At 34.5% G+C, this 25,641-nt stretch overlaps 4 protein-coding genes across 7 annotated transcripts; 3 read left to right on the plus strand and 1 right to left on the minus strand.

The window, feature by feature from the left end:
* The first annotated feature begins 99 nt into the window (after positions 1 to 99).
* Y66D12A.19 (ArgoN domain-containing protein) lies at positions 100 to 2,486 on the plus strand. The gene is made up of 5 exons (NM_067082.3): positions 100 to 235; positions 280 to 367; positions 422 to 646; positions 700 to 802; positions 1,582 to 2,486. The coding sequence occupies exons 1-5, from the start codon at positions 146 to 148 to the stop codon at positions 2,447 to 2,449; spliced, it is 1,374 nt and encodes a 457-aa protein (NP_499483.2). The 5' UTR covers positions 100 to 145; the 3' UTR covers positions 2,450 to 2,486.
* A 1,394-nt stretch (positions 2,487 to 3,880) lies between these two features.
* Positions 3,881 to 14,778, minus strand: such-1 (Suppressor of spindle checkpoint defect 1). The gene is made up of 12 exons (NM_067084.7): positions 14,578 to 14,778; positions 14,401 to 14,526; positions 14,067 to 14,330; positions 12,130 to 12,528; positions 9,229 to 9,386; positions 8,692 to 8,761; positions 8,502 to 8,630; positions 8,203 to 8,322; positions 7,405 to 7,507; positions 6,507 to 7,025; positions 4,217 to 4,319; positions 3,881 to 4,169 (listed from the first exon to the last, which is right to left on the minus strand). The coding sequence occupies exons 1-12, from the start codon at positions 14,775 to 14,777 to the stop codon at positions 3,964 to 3,966; spliced, it is 2,397 nt and encodes a 798-aa protein (NP_499485.2). The 5' UTR covers position 14,778; the 3' UTR covers positions 3,881 to 3,963.
* Positions 14,573 to 17,583, plus strand: Y66D12A.16 (the record flags this gene model as incomplete). 4 transcript variants are annotated; one of them, NM_001312993.3, is made up of 3 exons in its annotated part: positions 14,573 to 15,561; positions 15,618 to 15,893; positions 17,323 to 17,583. In NM_001312993.3, the coding sequence occupies 3 exons, from the start codon at positions 15,423 to 15,425 to the stop codon at positions 17,478 to 17,480; spliced, it is 573 nt and encodes a 190-aa protein (NP_001299922.1). In that variant the 3' UTR covers positions 17,481 to 17,583. The 4 variants fall into 4 exon arrangements, with proteins under 4 accessions (NP_001299922.1, NP_001299921.1, NP_001122736.1 ...); NM_001312992.4 differs by having other exon boundaries at positions 15,355 to 15,561; positions 17,314 to 17,578; NM_001129264.4 differs by having other exon boundaries at positions 15,528 to 15,561; positions 17,314 to 17,579.
* Positions 17,584 to 17,675: 92 nt separating this feature from the next.
* On the plus strand, positions 17,676 to 25,614 carry xpb-1 (General transcription and DNA repair factor IIH helicase/translocase subunit XPB). Its single transcript, NM_067086.6, has 7 exons — positions 17,676 to 17,803; positions 17,858 to 17,958; positions 18,312 to 18,422; positions 19,308 to 20,237; positions 22,687 to 23,051; positions 23,980 to 24,595; positions 25,316 to 25,614. Exons 1-7 carry the CDS (start codon positions 17,701 to 17,703, stop codon positions 25,457 to 25,459), a joined length of 2,370 nt encoding a protein of 789 aa, NP_499487.1. The 5' UTR covers positions 17,676 to 17,700; the 3' UTR covers positions 25,460 to 25,614.
* Positions 25,615 to 25,641: the final 27 nt, after the last annotated feature.

A 25,641-nucleotide genomic window follows, 5' to 3' on the forward strand; every position in this document is an offset into this window, starting at 1 on the left:
CAAAAGCGGTGCGGCATGATCGTGGCGAGACCCAACGCCTGACTACTGTAGCAGGATTTACGGGCCCCCACGGCCCCTGTTTTTCTCCCAATTTTCTTTAATTTTTCATTGTTTTCATCGGAAATTTTTCCAGAAAACTGCGAAAATGCCGTTCGAGCGACCAACCGGCTTCAAAATGCCGCTTTCAGAGACTTTGAAGCTTGCTGGCTTGAAATATGCGAACCCGGAGGATGATGTGAGTTTTCCGAAATAACCTAATAAATTTCCCGTTTTTTCCAGTATCTCAAAAAGAATCCCAAGCGATTTCTGGAGGAAAGACTGCTGAAAATGGAAGTTCTGGCGAATTTGGATGCGGATAGCACAGAAAGTTTGTATTTTAGCTTGTTAAAATCATCCAATTTTTTCTGATTTTGTTTTCCAGTGCTATTCCGCTTTGCCGTCGGACAAAACGTGATGGCGGGATTCGAGAAGCTGAGAAGGGAGCTCAAGGATATTGAGTATATCTCGAGATTGAGGAAACCGAAGCTTCTCTCGATGCTTCCCTCCGACGCTGCTGCTGGGGCTAAGGACCCAGAAATCAAATTCATCACCAGAAGAGATAGTTTTCGCAATGTCACTGTTCGCCTAGTGCTAAAGGAACAGCCGAGTATATGATTTCATTGAGAAATGTGGGAAAAATAATTAAATTTCCATTTTCAGAGTCCACATTGTTTCCAGACGCGCCACGTGACAAGTTCATTCGCCTGGAACTTGGCAGGAAGCTCTCAGCTGAGGACAAGACAAAGCTCAAGGAAGAATTTGGGTAATTAGAAGAAAAAATCATTAAAATCTGCAATTATTTAAAGGTGGACTACGCTCAGTGGGGAAATTGCTTCAAAACACGCCCGTGGCCACAATGACCGAATAAAATTTTCTAGATTTTATATGATTTTTTGAAAATTGAAAAAAACAGTTTTCACCTAATTATTTTTGAATTTCCGTCAGGTTCGGTGGAGCGCGCTTGCATTATTTTTATTAATTAATTTTATTTATTCTCGTCATTTGACTGATTTTCTTATTTTTCTGTGTTTTTTCATCGGAAAATGAAAGAAATAAACAAGAAAAATGCAAAATGTTTGTTAAAAAGTAATTGAAAATGAGTAAAACTGTAAAATATACTAATTTCAGGCTTGTTGTCGTCGGAACTGAAATTATAATAGTATATATATATATATATTCACAGTTTTACGCATTTTCAATTACTTTTTAACAAACATTTCGCATTTTTCTTATTTATTCTTTCATTTTCTGATGAAAAAACATAGAAAATCAGTGAAATAACGAGAATAAATAAAATTAATTGATAAAAATAATGCAAGCGCGCTCAATCGAACAAATCCAATTGGCGGTAATTCAAATAGGAATTAGGTGAAAACTGTGAGTTTTTCAATTTTCAAAAAATCATATAAAATCTAGAAATTTTTTTTGAATTTTTTAAATCATGATATTCGGTCATTGTGGCCCTATAGGCGTGTTTTAAAGCAATTTCCCCACTTTCCACCTTTAAACCCTGCAATTATTTAATCAAAATCTATTTTCCAGCCAGCTCATGAACGGTGGTGGAGTCATGATCAATTTCATCACCAACTCCCTATGGCCGATCGTAATGAGAGCTGATATTCAGCAAAAGAAGGAAAACCAGGAGAAGCCGACGGCGGCGGCAGGAGCGCCGAAATACAAGCCACCACGTGGAGGAGCTCGTTTCGTCTCCTCCGGCGGTGATCGTCGTCCAACGATGGCAGTGCTGCCGACTGTCAAGGAGCACGTGGCTCATTCTGTTTCCAAGGAAAAATCATTCGAAAAAACGGATTTTTCGCGTGGAGCTGCGCCGTCGATTCAGGATTTGAAGCTAAAAGCCCCGAAATGCGCCCTCGCTTGGGGAAATGATCGTCCAACGAGGGAAATGCTCCCGACTGTTCCAGAAGAAAAGCCAGCTCTCGGTAGACGTGATGCTTCACGCGGACGCTCTATCCCGCGGGCTCAGCCGCCGGCTCAGGATTTGAAGCAGGATGCTCCGAGAGCTCCGAGAGCCACCTGGGGAAGTGACCGTTCAACGAGAGAAGTGCTCCTTCCGGCTGTTCCAGAAGAAAAGCCAGCTCTCGGTAGACGTGATGCTTCTTCGCGTGGACGATCCCTTCCGCCGCGGACTCTGCCTCAGGACTTGAAGGTTGAAGATGCGCCGAAAACGGTGGTCGGTGGAAGTTTTGGATCCAGAAGTAACGTGTTCGATCACAATTCAATGACGACTACGTTCCAAGCAAATCCGCAATTCGCAACTCACAATGGCTCAAACACCGTCGGAGGCAGGTTCGGAGGAGGATCACGACGAGGAAGAGGAGGAGGAGGTGGCGGCCGACGCGGCGAGAATGACTCTGCTCGTGGAGGAAACTGGCGAAATAGGCAAAATTGAATTATTTCTTAAAAAGATGAATACCCGTATTATTTTGTCTCGTTTTGTTTTAATTTTGTTTCTTTTTACTTTACGAAAAAGGAAAATTTCCTAAAAGCTGGTGTATATTTCGAAAAATTAAATTTTCGATTTTAGGATTTAAAAAATCGAAAAACCGATATCTTTTGCAAATGTTTGCAAAAAGAAAATTTTTTAATGAAAAAATGCTGTAAAAATAGGTTTTTCCGATTAAAAAAAGCGTTTTTTCGGCCAAAATCACGAAAAACCCAAAAACCCCCATTTTTAACAAAAAAAAAACAATAATTTTTACCGAAAAATTGGAAAATCAATCAGAAAATTCGATTTTTTTCCCCTAAAAACACGAAAAAAAAAATGTTTAAAAAACTCAATTTTCTATTAAATTTTGTTTTTTTTTTTACTTTACAAAAAAAGGCAAACTTCCTAAAAGTTCTTGAAAATTCGAAAAATTAAATTTTTTATTCTAGAAAAAAAATTCCAAACCGATATTTTTCTGCAAATTTTTCAACAAAAAATTTTAATGAAAAAAAGCCATAAAAATAGGTTTTTTTCGATTGCGAAAAGTGCTTTTTTTTCGCCTAAAACTCGAAAAATACAAAAAAAACCAATTTTTAACGGAAAAAACAATAATTTTCAGCGAAAAATCAATCAAAAAATTCGATTTTTCCCCTAAAAACACGAAAAAAATGTTTTAAAAAACTCAATTTTCTATTAAATTTTTTTTTTTCTTACTTTACAAAAAAGAAACATTTCCTGAAAATATATTAAAATTTTTGATTTTAGAAGAAAAACATCGAAAAACCGATATTTTTGCGCAGATTGAAAGAAAACAGACAATTTTTAACGAAAAGCTATTAAAAAGTTTTTTCTCCCCTAAACGACGAAAAATACCCAAAAAAAAACTATTTTTATCGAAAAAATTCAAAAATCAATCAAAAAATTCGATTTTTTCAGGAAAAATTTTGAAAAAAAGCTCGGTAACCCCGTTCAGAATATACCCAGATTTAAACCGATTTTTTGTAGATTTCAACCAAAATTCAAACCACCGTACGGTCCTATATTATGAATTTATCTACACAAATTTGGTTCAAATCTGTACAAATTCGGTTCTGAACGGGTTTGATGCGTACCCTGATATTCACTTTTCTTCCAAAAGTGAATAATTTGTATTTTTATTCGTTTTCCACTTCTGATATTCATTTCTTTCTTGAAAAAGATGAAAATCTCGTATTTTTGTCTCATTTTTTCTTAAAATTCATTCTTCTGTTTCCCAAACCTTTTACCCCTTTTTTTGATATTCACTTTTCTTCCATCAGTGAATAATTTGTATTTTTTATTCATTTTTCCCCCAAAAAGTGAATACTCCATTCTTTCATCTGTAAAATAAATTTTCCTGTGTTATGTTTTTAAAACGGTGCAAAAATTTATTTATTCCAAACTCGTAAACATATATTGAGATCAATCTACAAAATACAACAAACAAAAAAAAATTGCTATTAAATAAACATCCACGTGCATGGCCCAGGAAAATCCGCCTCAATCTTTCCGAATCGTTCCTTCGCCTTCATCTCCTTCTGCTCATCCGGATAGAGGCCGCCCGAGTGGTGGAGAATCGTGAGCTCGGTGAGCAGAAGCTTCTCCATCGCTGGCCACTTGTTGCCGATGATTTGGGCTTTGCATTGTTTCAGATGAACTCGAGGATCTGGAAATTTACAAGTTTTTTGGGAAAATCTGAAAATTTCCACCAACCTTTGTGCATGAGACGCAGACAACGAGCCATCGAAACGTGATAGATGGCTTTCTCGATGAAAGATCCGAAATGTTCGATTTTGGCGCTCAAAGCATGCAAAACCTGAAAATTTTTGAATGAAAAGTCGAATTTTTCGATAAAAATTGGTTTTTTTTGTATTTTTCGTCAATTTTTCGAGTTTTAGGCGGAAAAAACGTTTTTTTTTTTGCTCAAAAAACCTATTTTTATAGTTTTATTTGTTAAAGATTAATTTTTTTTAGTTTTCGTAAAAAAATCTTTTTTTTTCGTTTTCAGCCCTGATTGGTCTCTTTTTGTTTTTCAATTTGTGCAAAAATATCGGTTTTTCGATTTTTTTTTTCTCCTAAAATCGAAAATTTTAATATATTTTCAGGAAATGTTGCTTTTTTTTAAGTAAAAAAAAAAAACAAAATCTAATAGAAAATTGAGTTTTTGAACATTTTTTTCGTGTTTTTAGGGGAAAAAATCGAATCTTTCGATTGATTTTTCAAGTTTTCGGTAAAATTATAGTTTTTTTTTGAAAAAAAAAGATGTTTTTAAACAATTTTTCGTCGTTTTTTCGTGTTTTAGACGAAAAAACGCTATTTTTTTGTTAAAAATTTATTTTTTTTGCAGTTTTCGTTAAAAATTGTCTGTTTTTTCTTTCAATTTGTGCAAAAATATCGGTTTTTCGATTTTTTTTCCTAAAATCGAAAATTTAATTTTTCGAACAATATATTACGGGGACACAAAATTTCGAGAATGTGTACTACACAACATATTTGACGCGCAAATTATCTCGTAGCGAAAGGAAAACTACAGTAATCCTTTAAATGACTACTGTAGCGCTTTTGTCGATTTACGGGATCTCGATTCTTTAAATTATATATATATATATATATATATATATATATAGAAAATTAAAGTTGAGCAAGAAATTAGAACATAATACGAAGAATCGAGATCCCGTAAATCGACACAAGCGCTACAGTAGTCATTTAAAGGATTACTGTAGTTTTCTTTTCGCTACGAGATATTTTGCGCGTCAAATATGTTGAGCAGTACGCAATCTCAGAATTTTGTGTTACCGTGACAGGAAATGATAATTTTTTGTAAAGAAAAACAATTTAATAGAAAATTGAGTTTTCTGAACATTTTTTTTTTCGATTTTTCCTGAAAACAAATCGAAAAAAAAAGTTTTTTTTCGTGTGACACGGCGTGTAAATTGGTACCTCTGGCCTAGAAAAAAGCTTGAAAAACAATGAAAATGCGCGTGGTGTTTGCGGACTTGACTACCGTAGTCCACATAAATTTTAGCAATTAATACTTCCCGGTTTCGTTTTATATGATAATATCGTTGAATTTAAGCAAAAAATGCATTAGTTTCACGAAAAAGAATAGAAGAAACCCTAAAATTATATGAAATTCAAACACCAAAAAATATGAACTGCGTTGAACGAAACAAAGCAGTTTGAAGCTGCATTAAGGAACAGCGCTTTTAAGTGTAAACTTGTGACGGTGGGTATACATTTTATGTACTTAAATTGTTCAAAAACCTTCATTTAGTCAATTGGTGAAGTTTCAAAAACTTTGCGAATCTAGTTTTTGAAAAAATTTAAAATTTGTGGCAATTTTACCGATTTTTCGTGAATTTCCGAGCTAAAATTGAAAAATTCAATATGAGCTTGTGACGGTGGGTATGATTTTTTTGCACATAATTTGTTTGAAATAGTCTACCAAGTAAACTGGTGAAGTGTCAGAAAATTTGTGGACCTAGTTTTTGAAAAAAGTTCAAAAATGTGCCAATTTTGACAAATTTTAGTGGTTTTTGGAGCTAAAATAGAAAAATTCAATATGAACTTGTGACGGTGGGTATGATTTTTTTGCACATAATTTGATTATAATAGTCTACTGAGTAAACTGGTGAAATTTTAGAAAATTTGTGGATCTAGTTTTTGAAAAAAATTCAAAAATGTGAAAGTTTTGACGCATTTTCCTAATAATTGCCTAATAAATCGAATTTCCACCTTTACTTGGGAAAATAATCGTTTTTAAATGTGATTTATTCATTTTAAAAACAATTTTTTGTATATTTGTGTATTTTTGATCCATTATAATGTCTCATTCATCGATTTTCAATGACATTAAAAATTTAAATTCAAATTTCGCGCGCCGCGGCCATGGCCTAGGATTCTCACTTTTCACTTTTCGCTAGGCCAGATGTACCAATTTACACGCCGTGCATGTGGGGACAATTCCAACTTTTTCGACAAAATTCTCCTTCTCCCGCACCTGATAAGCCTCCCGAGCCATAAACCGGCCGAGCATCAAGCTTCCAACTCGTCTAACAACCAGCAAATTTGCATCCAAAAAATGCGCATTCACCGCCACTTTGCCGGCTTCTTGAATCTGAATCTCTGCAGTTTCAAATTGTCCGTAGGCCGTATGAATCGTCGCCATTTGCATATGAATCCGCATCGAACCTCGTACATCACCACACTCGTAGGTTCCCAAAAGGAGCACCGCTTCTGCGAGTTTTCCTGTCGCCGCGAGCAACAAAGACTTGCGGAGCACAAATTCCAGCGGGGCAGAAGTTTCGAGACCCGCCAGGTGTCGGGAGCATTCAGAGTACTTGTTAAGCAGGAAATTTCTCTCGAAATTGACGATTTTCGAGCAAATATCCACGTGGCGAGCTGCCATCCAATTGATATTCTCGGGGAATCGGTTTTTAAGAATATCGATTGTTTTTTGAGCCTTCTCATAATCACCAACAGCTGCCAGAGAGTAGACGAGATTCACACCAGCGACTGCCTGAGATGAGATGTATTTAATTTTTTTCTTAGTGTTTTCGGCAAAAATGGATTTTTTGTTTCTTTTTTTCGGCAAAAATGGATTTTTTTATTGGCAAAACTGGATTTTTTGTGTGTGTTTTTTTTTATTCAAATGAAAAAATTGTGCTTTTTTTGGAAAAAACATGGATTTTTTAAAGTTTTTTAATGGCAAAAATGTATTTTTTTTGTGCATTTTTCTGGCAAAAATGGATTTTTTTTTAATTTATTGGAAAAAATGGATTTTTTTTCGGGCAAAAAACAACAAAAAAAAAACATTTTTTTTTCCAAAAATGTTATGTTTTATGATGAAAAATCGAAATTTTCTCCGTTTTTTTTAAATCGAAGTTCCAGCTTCTCACATGGCTCTCCGTCTCCAAAATCGGACTATTTGGAGCATCACAGTTGCTCACGATCATTGTCTCGGCAACACGCTTTGCTTGATGGTACATTCCGCTTTGGATTCTGGAATTTTCAATAAATTTATTTAAATAGAAAAACCCTGAAAAAGCAATGAAAATTCCACAAAGTTTTGAATCTACAGTACCCATATTAAAGGCGCACACTTTTTAAATTAAAAACAAAAATTTAAAAGGTGTGTTGCGCCTTTAAAGAGACTACTGTAACTTGCAAATTTGAATTTAATCGATTTTTTTTTAAAGTTTTACCGGGGGTCTCGACGCGAAATTTTTTGTTAAATGCGAAATGAAATGTGCCTTCAATATGAGTACTGTAATTTCAAAAGTTTGTGGAATTTTCATCGATTTTTCAGAGTTTTTCTTTAAAAAATGAATTTATTCATCTAAAAACTGAAATAAAGCATCAAAAACTATGAAAAATCGATAAAAATTTCCGTTTGTTATAGTTTTTAATGCTTTATTTCAGTTTTTTTAAAAGAAAAACTCTGAAAAATCGATGAAAATTCCGCAAAGTTTTGAAATTACAGTACTCATATTAAAGGCACATGCCATTTCGCATTTAACAAAAATTTTCGCGTCGAGACCCCGGGTACCGTATTTTTGACACAAAAATCGTAGAATTTATCGGTTTTTTTTTCAGAAAAATCGATAGTTTTCGAGAGAAAATATCGAAAATTTCTCATTTTTCTGATAAAATCGGCAATTTTTCGGCGAAAAATAGCCATAATAAAAAATATTTACAATCCACTAGTCATAATAGCATTCGCAAATGCTTGTAAAACGAATCCCTTATTGTTCATGTCCAGTAGAAGCCGAAGACGATGAAATCCCACGGAAACGTAGTCAGCAGTGCTGTTGTGTCTGACAAAAAAAACAATTTTAATGTAGGTTTTAGTGATTTTCACAATTTTTCAGCCTGAAATTGCCCATTTTCAGTGATTTTCGGTTTTTTTTTTTGGTAGAAATTGCGCACAATTTTCCAAATTTTTAGACAAAAAATTTGGAAAATCACTGAAAATGTGAAATTTTTGGCTGCCTACTTGAAGAATTTCCCATCCATCATATCCTGAATACACAGTAAAAACTTGCACATTGACACCAAAAAAGCGTGTAGTTCGTAGTCTTCGCGGAAGTTTTTCTGAAGTGATCGGAGAGTTGGCACGTTTAAACTGCAATTTTTGGAATGAATTTTTTTTGGGGATTTTAATATTTTAATTCCAATATTCCTACTCGACAGCTGCGTGAACCGAATTCTGCTGGACACGACGCTCGTTTTCCACCGATTCCTCTTCTTTTTTGCCTGAAATTATTATCATGGTTTTTGCAAAAATTCGCGGCATCGCACAGAAAAAGGGGCGGAGCGTAATTTAGCAACCCTGTGGCACGGTTTTCCACTTTTTTTTTTCGAATAAAAGGTTATAAGCTGCTAAATTTGCATTTAAGATTTTTTTTTCTTTCATTTTCTTTTTAAATTCATTTTCTTTCTTAAATGAAAATTTAGCGGCTTATAACCTTTTTATTCGAAAAAAAAAGAGGAAAACCGTGCCGCAGGGTTGCTAAATTACGCCCCGCCTCTTTTTCTGTGCGGCGACGCTGCTTTTTGCAAAATTCACGGATTTTTATCTGAAATTCACGGATTTTTATTCCTCTGAAACCTTCGGGAAAATGCCGATTTCAGCTGAAACAAGCAATTTTCAATATTTTGACACTGTTTTTCAATTGAAAAAATGGTCAATCAGTAGAATTTTCTCCGTTTTGTAGTAGTACCAGCTGCAAAAGTTTCGCCGGAAAGACGCTGTAAAAGTGGTCCTGACATGTAAATCGAGTTGATTGTCACTTCCATATTTGCGATTCGATTACACATATCGTCCACGTTCACCTGTGATTGTTGGATACTCTCGGCGAAAAGGGCACTCGCGATTTGTCTGGAATGATTTATGAAAATTTACGGGAAAATTGATTTTTCACTGCAACTTTTTCCTCACGAGGGACGAGGAAAAGTTGTTTCTAGGCCATGGCCGAGGGGCCGACAAGTTTCAGCGGCCATTTATCTTGCTTTGTTTTCCGCCTGTTTTCTTTTGTTTTTCACAGCTTTTTCCCGTTTTTTATTATTAAAACTGATAAATAAATTCTTTTTGCAGATGCTAAAACAGTTTCCAAGTAAAAAAATTATGTATTCAGTGGGCAAGCAGCGGTGAAAGTGGGCATTGTAATATGATGGATTACGGGAATACAAAACCTAAACTTTTTTTGAAACATGATACATTTGCTGCTTAGATGCTGAAGCTACCTGATTTTCATAACGAGACCGCTGAAAAAGTTTTGAGGTTTTCAAAATTCAACTTTTTGTGCGAAAATCTCGACTTTTTCACCGAAAAAAGTTAAATTTTGGAAAACTATCTCGACTTTTTCACCGAAAAAAGTTGAATTTTGAAAACCTCAAAACTTTTTCAGCGGTCTCGTTATGAAAATCAGGTAGTCTCAGCATTTAAGCAGCATATGTATCATGTTTCAGAAAAAGTTTAGGTTTTGTATTCCCGTAATCCATCATATTACAATGCCCACTTTCACCGCTGCTTGCCCACTGAATACATAATTTTTTTACTTGGAAATTGTTTTAGCATCTGCAAAAAATATTTATTTATCAGTTTTATTAAGAAAAAACGAAAAAAATCAGTGAAAAACGAAAGAAGACAGGCGGAAAACAAAGCAAGATAAATGGCCGCTGAAACTTTTCGGCCCCTCGGCCATGGCCTAGAAACCACTTTTCCTCGTCCCTCGTTAGGAAAAAGTTGCAGTGTTTTTTTTAATGTTAATGGGGTAGATTTGCAGCAAAATCTCCAAAATAGCTTAAAATGTAGAAGTAACACAAAAAAAGAGCTGCAGTACCATTTTTTCAACTGAAAAAAAAGGAAATTTCTCAGTTTAAAGTGCAAAATATCCTTTGAAGTGCCAGAAAAAGTGTATGAAAGAGAAAATCCGATCGAAAAATTACATTTTCGTATTCAATAAAAATGGGGGAAATTCTTCGATTTCAACATTTTCTGTGAGTTTTTTAAAGGAAAATTTTCAATTTTTCACAGAAAAATGTCATTTTCAGGTACTTTTTAAAGTTTTATTGACCAAATTAGCTTTAAAAAATTACATGTTGTTTTCAAATTCTCAGAAAAAACCGCAAAAAACGCGATATTTTAATTTTGGCTAAGTTCTCTCTAAAATAAGAACTCCCCGACCAATCAGCGACTGGCTCCGTCCACTTTTCAACCAATTAGGCTAAATTTTTTCGAATTTTCCCCTGAAAATGCATGAAAATATTACGGGAACACTGAACTCTGTGTATCTCGTAGCGAAAACTACAGTAATCCTTTCAATGACTACTGTAGCGCTGGTGTCGATTTACGGAAATCATTTATTAATCAATGAAATATTAACAGAAAACTAAAGAAAACTGTATTTTTTTTGACATTTTTTGTTTTAATATTTTATTGATTAATGTATGGTTTCCGTAAATCGACACCAGCGCTACAGTAGTCATTGAAAGGATTACTGTAGTTTTCGCTACGAGATACACAGAGGGTTCAGTGCCCCCGGAACATTTTCATGCATTTTCAGTGAAAAATTCGAAAAAATTCAGTCTGATTGATTGAAAAGTGGACGGAGCCAGTCGCCGATTGGTCGGGGAGTTCTTATTTTAGAGAGAGCTTAGACAAAATTTAAAACATCGCGTTTTTCGCGATTTTTCTGAATTTGAGACAATTTGTATCTTTTTAAAGCTAATTTGGTCAATAAAACTGTAAAAAAGTACCAGAAAATGACATTTTTTCAGTGAAAGAAGAAAACGTTGAAATCGAAGAATTTTCAATACGAAAATGCAATTTTTCGATCGGATTTTCATTTTTTTAAACACTTTTTCTGGCACTTCAAAGGAAATTTTTCAGCTTAAACTGAGAAGTTTCCCTTTTTCAGTTAAAAAAATAGTACTGCAGCTCTCATTTTAGAGAGAATTTAGCCAAAATTGAAAATTAGTTTTTTTTTTTTCGTTTTTTTTGTGGAAGTTCAGTGTTCCCGTAATTCATGCATTTTCGGGGGAAAATTCGAAAAAATTTAGCTCAATTGGTTGAAAAGTGGACGGAGCCAGTCGCTGATTGGTCGGGGAGTTCTTATTTTAGAGAGAACTTAGCCAAAATTAAAATATCGCGTTTTTTGCGGTTTTTTCTGAGAATTTGAAAACAACATGTAATTTTTTAAAGCTAATTTGGTCAATAAAACTTTAAAAAGTACCTGAAAATGACATTTTTCAGTGAAAAATTGAAAATTTTCCGTTAAAAAACTCACAGAAAATGTTGAAATCGAAGAATTTCCCCCATTTTGAATACGAAAATGTAATTTTTCGATCGGATTTTCTCTTTCATACACTTTTTCTGGCACTTCAAAGGATATTTTGCACTTTAAACTGAGAAATTTCCTTTTTTTTCAGTTGAAAAAATGGTACTGCAGCTCTTTTTTTGTGTTTTTCTCATTTTAGAAAGAATTTAGCCAAAATTGAAAATTAGTTTTTTTTTTTGTGGAAATAGGGCTATTTTCGGGTTTTTTTCAATTTTTTTTCAATAAAATTTTTTTTGGATTTTTGTATTTTTCTGCAAATTGCTGACATCCAAATTCCCTAACCTTTCCCCAAAAATCCTATGAACTCTTCCTTGCAAAATGGGCCCAAATCTCAAAGCAACTTGGCTCGGAGACATTAATTTCAGTGTTTCCAACGCGTGCTTCGAATTTTCAGTGATTTCAAGCATGCTCATATCGAAGAATTGTTTCAGTGATTTTACAGCATCCGATGAGTTTTTTAACTGTACAAAAATCGCTGCACGGAGCAGATGTACATCGACAACGTCATGATGTCGGCGATGAATTGTGTCACACCAGTCAAGAATCTGGAAATATGACATTGCTTTTGTCGGGCATAGTTGGACGAGACGGAGCTGTGCGGCACACCAGTGACGAGCACGAATTGAGCAGTCGATTTCGGTGGGAAGAGCTCGATTGATTCCGGATAATATTGGGTGGCTGCTGGAAATTCAAATCGTTTTTTTTTGCGAAAAATTGACGATTTTAAACGATTTTTTTCGACTGAAAAACTTTGAAAAAAAAATTAATTTTAGACCGAAAAAATTTTTCAAGGAAAAATGTATGAATTTTCACTGAAAATTTGCGGTTTTTTGGCTTTTTTGGGTGGAAAAATTCCGTAAAAAATTCATTTTTTGGTCAAAAAATCGCAAAAATTGTGTATTTTTCCGTTTTTTTTTCAGTAAAAAAAATCGAAAGCTTAAATTTCGTTCAAAAATTAATTTAAATCCCCCACTTTTCTGGTTTTTGAAAGCTTTTTGGTCCTTAAAGACCAAAAAAAGTCTCCTAAAATAGCTTTTTTTAAATTTTTAACCAGAAAATAGTAATTTTCACGAATTTTTGACAAAAAAAGATTTTTGTTTGGGTTTCTAATCGAAAATGCCGAAATAATCGTAATACATTGACGAAAAAAAATTTGAACCCATTCGAAAGAACAAAAAATTCGCAATTTTTACGATTTTTCAACTGAAAAAACGGGTTTAACGATTTTTTTGACTGATAACCCAAAAAAAAATCAGTGTTACCGGTTTTTAGACTGAAAACCGAATTTTCAACGTTTTACTACAGAAAAAAGCAAAAAGACTCGCAATTTTGACGTTTTTCCTACCGAAAAACGCTTCTTGTTTGATTTTTCTCAAAACAAAACCTCAAAAAAATTTATTTTATACCGAAAAATCGAATTGTCAAGGGTTTCCCATTCAAAAGAACAAAAAATTCGCATTTTTTACGATTTTTCGACTGAAAAACTCAAAAGAAACATCAATTTTAACCGGTTTTTTGACTGAAAATCGAATTTTCACCGATTTCCTACAGAAAAAAAGCAAAAAACTTGCAATTTTAGCGCTTTTCAAACCGAAAAAACATTTTTTTCTTCAATTTTTCCACCCAAAAAAGAAAAAAAAGCTAAAAAGCAAAATTTTCTGTTTTCAGAATTTCCTAAAAAATCCAAAAATTACAATTTTTTCTTTTTTTGGGTGGAAAATCCTTGAAAACTCGATTTTTCAGTCTTAAAATTACGAAAACTCGATTTTTCGGTCTAAAAAAACGCAAAATATGCAATTTTTCAGCTTTTTTAGGTGGAAAAACCTTGAAAAGAATTTTTCGGTAAAAAAATTGTTTAAATTTTTTTCGTCAATGTATTACGATTATTTCGGCATTTTTCGATTAGAAACCCAAACAAAAATCTTTTTTTTTTTGTCAAAAATTCGTGAAAATTACTATTTTCTGGTGAAAAATTTAAAAAAAAAGCTATTTTAGGAGACTTTTTTTGGTCTTTAGGGACGAAAAAGCTTTCAAAAACCAGAAAAGTGGGGATTTAAATTAATTTTTGAACGAAATTTACGCTTTCGATTTTTTTTACTGAAAAGAAAAACGGAAAGATACACAATTTTTGCGATTTTTTGACCAAAAAATGAATTTTTAACGGAATTTTTCCACCCAAAAAAGGCAAAAAATCGCAATTTTTCAGTGAAAATTCATACATAATCTCTAAAGTTCCTGAAATAATCCATTTTTGGAATTTCTCTGCAATCTCAAAAGTTCCATTCTGCGAGGTTCTTGTGTACTGCATCATGACGCGTTTTATCCAAATATACAAAAACGAGTTGCTATTCATAAAAGTGAGCTCGTCGAGCCAAGAATCTTCACGTTTTAGCACTTTCTCGTGATTTGGACGTTTTGCAGTGTAGAATGCGTCTTCAAAGAGCATTTCTATTTGATCTTCACCGTGCGCGAGCTTTTCCATGCTGAAAATTACGAAAATCACGTTTTTTGTGTTGAAAAAACTCGGAATTTTGAAAAATTATTCTAGAAAACCTTGTAACAAATCGATAATAAATGGATCGCCCGAGCCCATCGTTCAAAATTCTCACGATACAGCGAAAATCGTCGTAGGAAATTTCAGATTTCATGATGATTAAGCCATAGAGAACTGTGAATACTCTGAAAAACCAAATTTTATTTTTCATTTTCAACATTTTTATTCCAAAAAACCGAGTTTTCTCATCCTTATCGAAAGGCTTCAGGCTTGGCACCGCGCCAACTCCGAAATGTGCGTGAAAAAGTGTGCGAATTAGTTGAAAAATGGCGATTTTCGTTGGTGTCACAGGTTCGCCGGTGATATTCAGTAGAGTATGGCCAAAAAGTGAATCCAGACTGACGATTCGTCGAGTTTGCGCTTTTTTCGGAGGCATTCTGGAAGAAATTGAGGTTAAAATGCATTTAAATGAGGGAAAACGGGTTTTGAAAAGCGCGCGCGCGCCAAAAAGTTGTCTGTGGCGCATTTGAACGAATTTTCTGAGAAAAATCATGGAAAATACATTTTATTTAGCAATGTATCTGAATTTTTGCCAAAAAATCGAGAAAATGTGTTTTTTATGCGACAAATGAAAATACACTTTATTCGGCAAATTATTGATTATTTGCGCAAAAAACACTGAAAAATCGAACAAAAATTGAGAAAAAACCAGAAAACAGGGATTCGGGCCTAAATTCATCGGAAAATGTGTTACTGGACGGTTTTTTTCGCGCGAAAATGATGGAAAATGCAATTTATCTGACAAATTATTGATTTTCTCCGAAAAAAATACACTGAACAATAGGGAAAACGGAAATTTTCGACTTCAAAATAAAATAAAAACAAAACAAATTAAATTTTGTTTTCCGAGAGACCGCTCTTCAGCACACACATCGAGAGAGACGCAGAGAATCGGGTACGGTAGCGCGGTGGGTCTCGCCACGACATTTTTTGTCATTCAAATTTTTTTTTGTGTGTTTTAAAATTTTTTCATGCGCAAATCCACGCATTTCTCACTTTAAAACGCGTTTTTCAATAAAAAATGACTTCAATCGCCGTAGAAGAATTATTTGGAAGAAATTTAGAAACGAGCCGTGCACCGAATCCTTGGCCAGCGCCGAGCACACAAGAAACTGAGCCATTTGAAATGTTCGGTAAAGGAGCTGGATCCTTTTTTGACGGTATTTATTTGAAGCTAAAAATTTATTTTTTTAAATCTTTTTATTTCATTTTTCAGACAAGCCGTCCTCCGACTCGGAAGACCAAAAAGATGTGAAAAAAGCTAATCAAGCGGCCCGTGACTCGTATTATGGAGCCTATTCCTACGCAACTCAAGATTTCTCATCGTCACGTGGATTGTCGAGAGATATGGAGCAACTGAAGTCTCCCGCCAAATCTGAAAGTAATGGCACTTTGAGATCGGAGCATCAATGGCGTGATAAGAGACGAGAAAACCACCGACGTCCATTGAAGGAACACCATCGAAGAAACGAAACTCGCAGGGATTACAGATGTATGCGGCACCTCACGAACTCCAAAATTCGCGGGAATTCGTTTCGCGGGGACAGCAGTTTTTGGCTGTTTTTGGCTTCTATAGGAAATTATTTTTGATTTTTTGTTTTATAATATTCTTGAGAAGCATCATCCGAATTTAAAATGTGTGAAATTATGAAATTTGACCGAAAACTGAAGGTTTTACAGGAAGGATTCGCTACGGCTTTCTTTAAAATGTATCAGAATCGTCAGTTTTTCGATTTCAGTCGTAAAATATGCCATTTTGTAGAGAAAAGTCTGTTTCACAAAAATCCATGTTTGACATTTCAAAATTGTTTTTATTTAAAACCTGAAAAATCGAAAAAATAAGCTTTTAAAGGTGGAGTAGCGCCAGTGGGGAAATTGCTTTAAAACACGCATATGGTACCACAATGACCGAATATCATGATAAAAATTTTTTCTAGATTTTATATGATTTTTTGAAAATTGAAAAAATCTCAGTTTTGCCTAATTCCTATTTGAATTACCGCCAATTGGATTTGTTCGATGGAGCGCGCTTGCACGTTTTTATTTTTATTTATTGTTATTTTTTCTTATTTTTCACCGACTTTTCATGTTTTCAGTGTATTTTTGTCTGAAATTTGAAGAAAAAGTCAAAATAAATGCTATTTTTTGAAATTAATTAATTCGGGTTCGAAATCGCTTAAATGCATTTTTTTAATTTAACGCCTGTAAGCGTGCTGTTTAATCGAAAATTAGCATTTATTTTGACTTTTTCTTCAAATTTCAGACAAAAATACACTGAAAACATGAAAAGTCGGTGAAAAATAAGAAAAAATAACAATAAATAAAAATAAAAACGTGCAAGCGCGCTCCATCGAACAAATCCAATTGGCGGTAATTCAAATAGGAATTAGGCAAAACTGAGATTTTTTCAATTTTCAAAAAATCATATAAAATCTAGAAAAAATTTTTATCATGATATTCGGTCATTGTGGTACCATATGCGTGTTTTAAAGCAATTTCCCCACTGGCGCTACTCCACCTTTAAAAGCTTATTTTTTCGATTTTTCAGGTTTTAAATAAAAACAATTTTGAAATGTCAAACATGGATTTTTGTGAAACAGACTTTTCTCTACAAAATGGCATATTTTACGACTGAAATCGAAAAACTGACGATTCTGATACATTTTAAAGAAAGCCGTAGCGAATCCTTCCTGTAAAACCTTCAGTTTTCGGTCAAATTTCATAATTTCACACATTTTAAATTCGGATGATGCTTCTCAAGAATATTATAAAACAAAAAAATAAAAATAATTTCCTATAGAAGCCAAAAACTGCTGTCCCCGCGAAACGAGTTCCCGCGAATTCTGGAGTTCGTGAGGTGCCGCGAGAGATCGCGTTCTAATAATTATGAACAATTTTTTTGTTAATTTCAGCCATTTCAGCCGTCGAAACAGTCCACGAAACTATAAAAATCGAGTCTCGCCGCACCGTGGCCTGCGAAGGAAATGTCTATTTCGAAGAAACGAACGTCATTCAATTTCCCAAAAATCTGCCGCCCAACGTACACGTGATCACCGCCGCCCAATATGGATCGAATTAAATGTTTATTTATAAATATTCGTTTTTTTTTTTGTTTTTTGTTTTATTATGAAAGTCTAGTGAAAAGAACTAGCTGTTTTATAAATTTATATGTCTCCCCTCTGGCTCCTCTCCTGTGTCTGCATATTGTCGTGAATTTCGCTGTATTTGCGTACTTTTTCTCCCCCGGTTTTCTTCCTTTTTTTTCGTATTTTAGACGAATTTTCAATTTTCCAAAAGAAATGGCGACGAAAGAGCGAAAACGACGCGGAAAATGGGATACCTACAAAGCAGAAGAAGCTCCATCATTGTATTCTGGAAATGCTGACAAGGAAACTAGTTCTGGTAACGCGGGGCTCTTTTCCTGGAAATTTTCGAATTAAAAAATTAAATTTTTAGTTCCAAAAGCTGCCTCGCACAATTTGAACGGAGAAAATGCGTCGTCAGTGATGACTGATGAGTTTGGAGCCAAAGATTATCGAAAGGATATGCCATTGAAAGTATGGAGAAGCTCTAAAAATTCGAAAAAATGGTCTGACAAGCTTGAAAAACCCAGAAAAATGGCAATTTTTACAATTTTTTGGCAAAAAAACCCTAATTTTCATGATTTTTTCACCCAATTTTCAGTAAATTAACGATTTTTCCCCCGAAATATCGAAAATTTGGTTAATTTCCAGGGAAAATCGTAAAAATTACTTTATTCTAAAATAATTTCGGTCTGAAAAATGTAAAAAGTTACGAATTTTTGCTATTTTTTTTTGTTTTTTTCGGTCAAAAAATCGTTAAAAAACACTTTTTTTCGAGTTTTTCAACCCAAATTGGCAAATTTTAATTGAAAATTCACAATTTTCAGGGTGATTTCACTGCAAGACCGCTGTGGGTTGCTCCGGATGGTCATATTTTCCTCGAGTCGTTCAGCCCGGTTTACAAGCACGCCAGGGACTTTTTAATTGCAATTTCAGAGGTTATTAACGTCTTTTTTCAGTTAATTCTGAAAAAAATTCATTTAAAAAAATTTGATTCATCTGAAAAGATTTATTTGTAAAAATTATGTTTGGCCAATTTTTTTTTGATTTTTTAATTTTTTTTTCCGTAAAAAATTCCAAATTAGTGCTTTTCAGGTCAATTTTAGAGGTTCAGCACTTTTTTTTCATGGAAAATGACTGAAAATTTGAGCCTAAAATTAACAAATATTAAATTTTTCCAAAAAAAAAAAATCGAAATTCTGATTTTTCAATTTTTCGATTATCTCTTACACATATTGCCAGAATTGAAAATTTCCGACAAATCGTCAAAGTGTCGGGATTTAAATTTTCCGGCAAATCGGCAACTTGCCGGAATTGAAAATTTCCGGCAAATCGGCAAATTGCCGGTATTGAAAGTTTCCGGCAAATCTGCAAATTGCCAGAATTGAAAGTTTCCGGCAAATCGACAAATTGCCGGAGTTTAAAATTCCGGCAAATCGGCAAATTGCCGGATTTGAAATTTTCCGGCAAATCTGCAAATTGCCAGAATTGAAAGTTTCCGGCAAATCGACAAATTGGTGGAATTGAAATTTTCCGGCAAATCTGCAAATTGGTGGAATTGAAATTTTTTGGCAAATCGGCAAATTGCCGGAATTGAAAGTTTCCGGCAAATTGACAAATTGCCGGAGTTTAAAATTCCGGCAAATCGGCAAATTGCCGGAATTGAACGTGTCTTGTAAATAGCTGATTTGCCGAATTTGACATTTCCGGCAAATCGTCAAAGTGCCGGATTTAAAAAGTCCGGCAAATTGCAGAATTTATCGAGAAAAAAATTTGCCGAACTGCAATCGCCACCCATCCCTGCTACATATTCCAATTTTCAGCCCGTCTGCCGTCCACAACACATCCACGAATACCAGCTAACTGCCTATTCTCTCTACGCAGCTGTATCAGTTGGCCTACAAACAAAAGATATCATTGAATACCTGGAACGATTAAGTAAAAGTCAACTGCCAAAAGGAGTCATCACATTCGTTCAAATGTGCACTGTGAGCTACGGAAAGGTTAAGCTTGTGCTCAAGCATAACAGATACTTTGTCGAATCGCGACATTCCGATGTTATGCAGAAGCTTCTCAAGGACTCTGTGATCCAGTCGTGTATTCTAGATGATCGTGTGCAACCTGCTCAGCAAACCGAGCTTCCTGCACAGGAAAAAATCAAATTCTCACATGGAAATGAGAATGAGAAGGGTGTGGAAAAGGATGGAGCAGCAGCAGACGGTACGGCGGCGGCGGCGACAGATGGAAAAGTTCCAGCTGATATTGATGAATTCTACGGGAAAATCGATGGAGATGATGAGGAAGACGCAGAGATTCGAAATTTGCAACTTCTAACGTTTGAGATCAAACAAGAAACGATCGAAACAGTGCAAAAACGATGTATCGAGCTTGAGTATCCACTGCTCGCCGAGTACGACTTCAGAAATGACACTTTGAATCCGAACCTTGGAATTGATCTGAAACCATCGACTACACTTCGTCCGTACCAGGAGAAATCCCTACGGAAAATGTTTGGAAATAGTCGTGCGAGAAGTGGTGTGATTGTTCTGCCGTGTGGAGCCGGAAAGACGCTTGTCGGAGTGACTGCTGTGACGACGGTTAACAAGAGATGTTTAGTGTTGGCGAATTCCAATGTTTCTGTCGAACAGTGGAGGGCTCAGTTTAAGCTTTGGAGCACGATTCAGGATAAACAGCTTGTCAGGTTTACTAGAGAGGCGAAGGATCCAGCACCGTCGGGAGCCGATGCGACCAAGGTTGGAGTGGAAGGAGTGGAAAAATAATGAAGAATTTTAGAGGAAAATCTGAAAAAAATTGAAAAATTTTCGACTTTTAGATTTTCTGAAAAATCGAAAAATTAACCATAAAAAATAATTGATGAGAAAAAAATTAAAATTTTTTCAAAAAATGAAGAAAATTTCGAGCTAATTTTTGAAAAATCGAGAATTTTCGATTTTTCGATTTTTGAATAATCGGGAATTTTCGATTTTCAATTTTTTGAAAAATCGGGAATTTTCGATTTTTCAATTTTTTGAAAAATCGAGAATTTTCTATTTTTCGATTTTTTGAATAATCGGGAATTTTCGATTTTTCAATTTTTTGAAAAATCGAGAATTTTCGATTTTTCGATTTCAATTTTTTGAAAAATCGAAAAACCGACACCCTTGGTCAGAGTGCCTCATTTCGGTTTGGTCTACGTAGATCTACAAAAAATGCGGCAGAGTTCTCAACCGATTTCGCATGGTTAACAACGTGTGCTTACGTCACATTTTTTGGGCAAAAAATTCCCGCATTTTTTGTAGATCAAACCGTAATTGGACAGCCTGCCACCACGTGAAAATCGAAAAATTGGAAATCGAAAAAGGAAAATTTTTAGATTTTTTTTTTCCAAAAATCGAAAATTTTTGTTTTTCGATGTTTTTGAGAAAAATCGAAAAATTTGAAATCGAAAAACGAAAATTTTCGAATTTTTAAAAACCGAAAAACGAAAATTTTCGAATTTTTAAAAACCGAAAAACGAAAATTTTTAGATTTTTTTTTCCAAATATCGAAAATTTTTGTTTTTCGATTTTTTCGATGTTTTTGAGAAAAAATCGAAAAATTTGAAATCGAAAAACGATAAATTTTAGATTTTTTGATTTTCTGAAAAATCGAAAAAAAAAGTTCAGAAACTATAAAATATGATTTTTTTCAAAAATCTAATTTTGTTCTTTGATGAGAAAAATAATAAATATTTATTCTAAAAAATAAGAACAATGCCTAAAATTTCAAGCAATTTTTGAAAAATCAAAAAATTTCCGCTTTTCAACTATTTTGAAAAATCGAAAACCCGACATCTTTGATTCGGAAAATCACTACATCCTGAAAAATGCGTATTGCGCAACATATCCGACGCGCAAAATATCTCGTAGCGAAAAGAAAACTACAGTAATCTATTAAATGACTACTGTAGCCGTTTGTGTCGATTTACGGGCTTTTTGAAATTTAAAAAAAAATTTATTTATCAATAGAATATTTTTTAAAAAAATAAGAGAAAATAGTACAAAAAACTAAAATTATTAATCTCAAAAAAATCAAAGAGATGCCGTAAATCGACACAAACGCTACAGTGTGTCATTTAAAGGGTTACTGTAGTTTTCGCTACGAGATATAGTTATATTTTGCGCGTCAAATATGTTGTGCAATATGGATTTTTTTTGAATTTTGTGTGTTCCTGTAATACTTTAGACTATAAATTCAGCTAAAATCTCAAATTTTACCAATTTTTCAGTGTGAAATTTATTTAAATTCATTATTGTCGTAATTTGGATGTTTTTTTTTGTTGTAAATTTTGATGCCTATGAACGAAAAACCGCGTGATATTCACCAAAATATGCACGAAAATAAAATAATTCAATGAAAAACTAACGAAATTTGAGATTTTAGCTGAAAATTTACTGTTTTATTAGCTTAAAACAGGCATTTTTGAGTCTAAAATAGCAGATTTGCTATCCAGAGAATGCGAATAAGTAAGAAAAACTGCTTTCAGGCCGTTGCCACACTAATAAATTGGCAAAATTCAAAATCTAAGCTTAAAATAGAACGAAATTTAAAGGTGGTGTAGTCGAATTGTTTTTATTGCCTTATTAGACTCAAAATTGCCTGAAAACATCGAATTTTATAATGAAACTTCTTGAAAACTTCTCAAAAAAAAAAAGTTATGACGGCTCAAAAAGTGGCCTAAAATTAGTTAAAATCGGAAATTTTACTTGTCAAGCGGCTGGAAACTATTTTTTTTGAAATCACCGTCAAATCTTAAGTGTATAAGTTGATTACCTTGCGTTTTAAACTTGATTAAGGTATTTAAAAGTCAATGGACGGCGAGTTTTTTAATTTTTTAAAACCAAAACTCGCCGTCCATCGACTTTTAAATACCTTAATCAAGTTTAAAACGCAAGGTAATCAACTTGTATACTCAAAATTTAACGGTGATTTCAAAAAAATTGTTTCCAGCCGCTTGACAAGTCAAGTTTCCTATTTTAACTAATTTTAGGTCATTTTTTGAGCCGTCATAACTTTTTTCTGAAAAGTTTTCAAGAAGTTTCATCATGAAATTCGATGTTTTCAGACAATTTTGAGTCTAATAAGGCAATAAAAAGAAATTCGAGTACACCATCTTTGATGGTTTTAAGCCTTGATTTTTACATAAAAAATTGATTTTTCCAGCCCGTCGTCTGCATCAGCACATACTCAATGGTCGCCTACTCTGGACGCCGTACCCTACAAGCCGAAGAAGCCATGAAATTTATCGAAAAACAAGAATGGGGTCTGCTCCTGCTCGACGAAGTGCACACAATTCCAGCGAAAATGTTCCGTCGAGTGTTGACTATTGTACAGGCTCACTGTAAATTGGGTCTCACAGCGACACTTGTTCGTGAGGATGATAAAATCACGGATTTGAACTTTTTGATCGGTCCCAAGATTTATGAGGCAAATTGGATGGAACTGCAGAAAGCTGGACATATTGCAAAAGTACAGTGCGCCGAAGTTTGGTGTCCGATGACTTCTGCGTTTTATTCTTATTATCTTAGGTATTACAAGAAACAAGAAAATTAATTTGATAAAATTTTCAATAAAAATCCCTAGTTTTTTCCCGAAACTACCTAATTTTCGGAAAAATCACGTGGTGTGTGCTGTCAGGGTGTCTCATTTCGGCTTGATCTACGTTGATCTACTAAAAATGCGGGAAAAGTTATGACGCAGAGTTATGACGTCACAATTTTTGTAGATCAAACCGTAATGGGGCAGTTGATCTACAGTTGAAATTTAACCGTGAATTTTGCAAAAAGCAGCGTCGCCGCACAGAAAAAGAGTCGGAGAGTAATTTCGCAACCCTGCGGCACGGTTTTTTCCTCTTTTTTATCGATTTTTTATCCACTTTATTTCTTATCAGATTTTAAGGATATTTCATGTTTTTACGCTATTTTATAAGAATATATTTAATTTTATCCGCCTCTTTTTCTGTGCGACGCTGATTTTTTGCGAAATTCAAATGTAACAAAAACTAATTTAGTTGGATAATTTTTAGTAAAAACCTCTAAAAAATAACGCAGTAAATCACGGATTTCTGGCTTCCCTCATAAATTGAAATGGAAGAGTTTTTGCCGAACTAGGCCATTTTGGCTCGGCCATATCTGGGGTAGATTTACGGCGCGTTGCGAGTCGCGTCGCGGCTCGATTGTAAAACTAAATGTATTTGTCCGTGTGGAGTACACGACACTTTCCCATGCGTTGCCCGGCGGGCGATTATCAATGGAGCGCGAAAAGTTCTATGAGGAAGGCCAGAACCCCGTGGTAAATTTTGTGGATTTTTGTCTCAAACAGACTAAAATTGGCCTGAAAATTTAGAATTTTCGAAAAAAAAAAATGAAAAAACCCTATTTTCGCTTCTTAAAAATTCAGTCGTCTGAATTTTTAATTTTTAGTCCTAAAAAACCAAAAAAAAAACCAATTTTGCAGATCCCAAATCGCTCGAAAGCTCTTGCTCGCCGTGATGAATCCGAACAAATTCCGTATTTGTCAATTCCTGATCAAATTCCACGAACGTCGTAACGACAAGATCATCGTCTTCTCGGATAACGTTTTCGCCCTAAAAAGATACGCAATCGAGATGCAAAAGCCCTTTCTCTACGGAGAAACATCTCAAAACGAGAGAATGAAAATTCTGCAGAATTTCCAGTACAATCCACGTGTCAACACGATTTTCGTGTCAAAAGTCGCCGATACGTCGTTTGATCTACCAGAAGCCAATGTTCTGATCCAGATTTCGGCGCACGGAGGATCCCGTCGACAGGAAGCACAGCGTCTCGGAAGAATTCTTCGCGCGAAAAAGCATTCCACAGATCAGTTCAACGCGTTCTTCTATTCCCTGGTGTCTCAAGACACTGTGGAAATGGGTTACTCGAGAAAGCGGCAGCGGTTCTTGGTGAATCAGGGATACGCATACAAAGTGGTCAATAATCTTCCGGGAATGGAGCTGGAAGACTTGAAGCTCGCCTCTAAAGAGTCACAGTTGCAACTGCTTCAACAGGTTCTAGCGACTTCGGATGCTGATGCTGAAGAGGAGGATGTTAAGGTACTGTGGATGTGTGGAAATGCGCTCCACGGGCACCCCCCTCAAACCTCTTTTCAAAAAATTTTCTTCGTTTTTAGTTATATATATATATATATATGTCAAAAGTGATGATAAAAAGAAATCGACGTGAAAATGCGCTCCATTGTTAATTGGAAACGCTCCGCCCCCAAACGATGGGTCTCGTTGGGAATTTGGCTGTAAAACTGGAAATTCTAGAAGTTCAAACGTTTTCTACCATTTTTATGCCAAAACTGTCGAAAATTCATATTTTTGAAATCAGACAATCGATATTTTGCAAAAGGAGGGGTTGCACAGAAAAATCTTTTCCTGATTATCTGAAAAGTAGAAAAATTGCGAAAATTTTTAGCATTTTTAAACGAAAAATCGGAAATACCGGAAAAAATCCATTTTTTGAAAAAAAAAGCTTAAAATTGTGGTAATTTTTCATATTTTGCTTGAAAAATGTATAAAAATTGAAAAACCGAGACACCCTCGCCTATGATAAATATATTATATAAGCCTATAATAAGCTGAAATTTAAGCCTAAATATAAGCCTAAATATAATGCTATAATAAGCCTATAATAAGCTTAAAATAATCCTATAATATGCTTAAATATAAACCTAAATATAAGCCTATAATAAGCCTTTAAGAAGCCTAAATTTAAGCCTATAGTAAAACTAAATTCAAAAAAAAAAAATCAAAAATTCCAATTTGCAGGAAGAGCTTGCCGACGGTACAATTCGAATCTCTCGCCGCGAGGCAACAATGGCGTCAATGTCGGGTGGCCAGGGAGCACAGTACCATTCGAAAGCCAAAGCGATTGCCGAACGACATCCATTGTTCAAACGATTCCGGCAGTGAATTGGATAATTTATTGATTTTTTTTTGTCTTTTTTAAATTATTATACCCCACCCTTGTCGTCCCGTTTGAAAAAGCACTTACGAGTTTTGTAAAATATATTTTTTGTGTGTGTGTGTGTTTGTCTGTGCACACAACAATAAATTTCGACTAATTTAGTGCTCTCCTAGTCACAAACCGGAGC

This window comes from Caenorhabditis elegans, chromosome III (assembly GCF_000002985.6).
Source record: "Caenorhabditis elegans chromosome III".
NCBI classification, from domain to species: domain Eukaryota; kingdom Metazoa; phylum Nematoda; class Chromadorea; order Rhabditida; family Rhabditidae; genus Caenorhabditis; species Caenorhabditis elegans.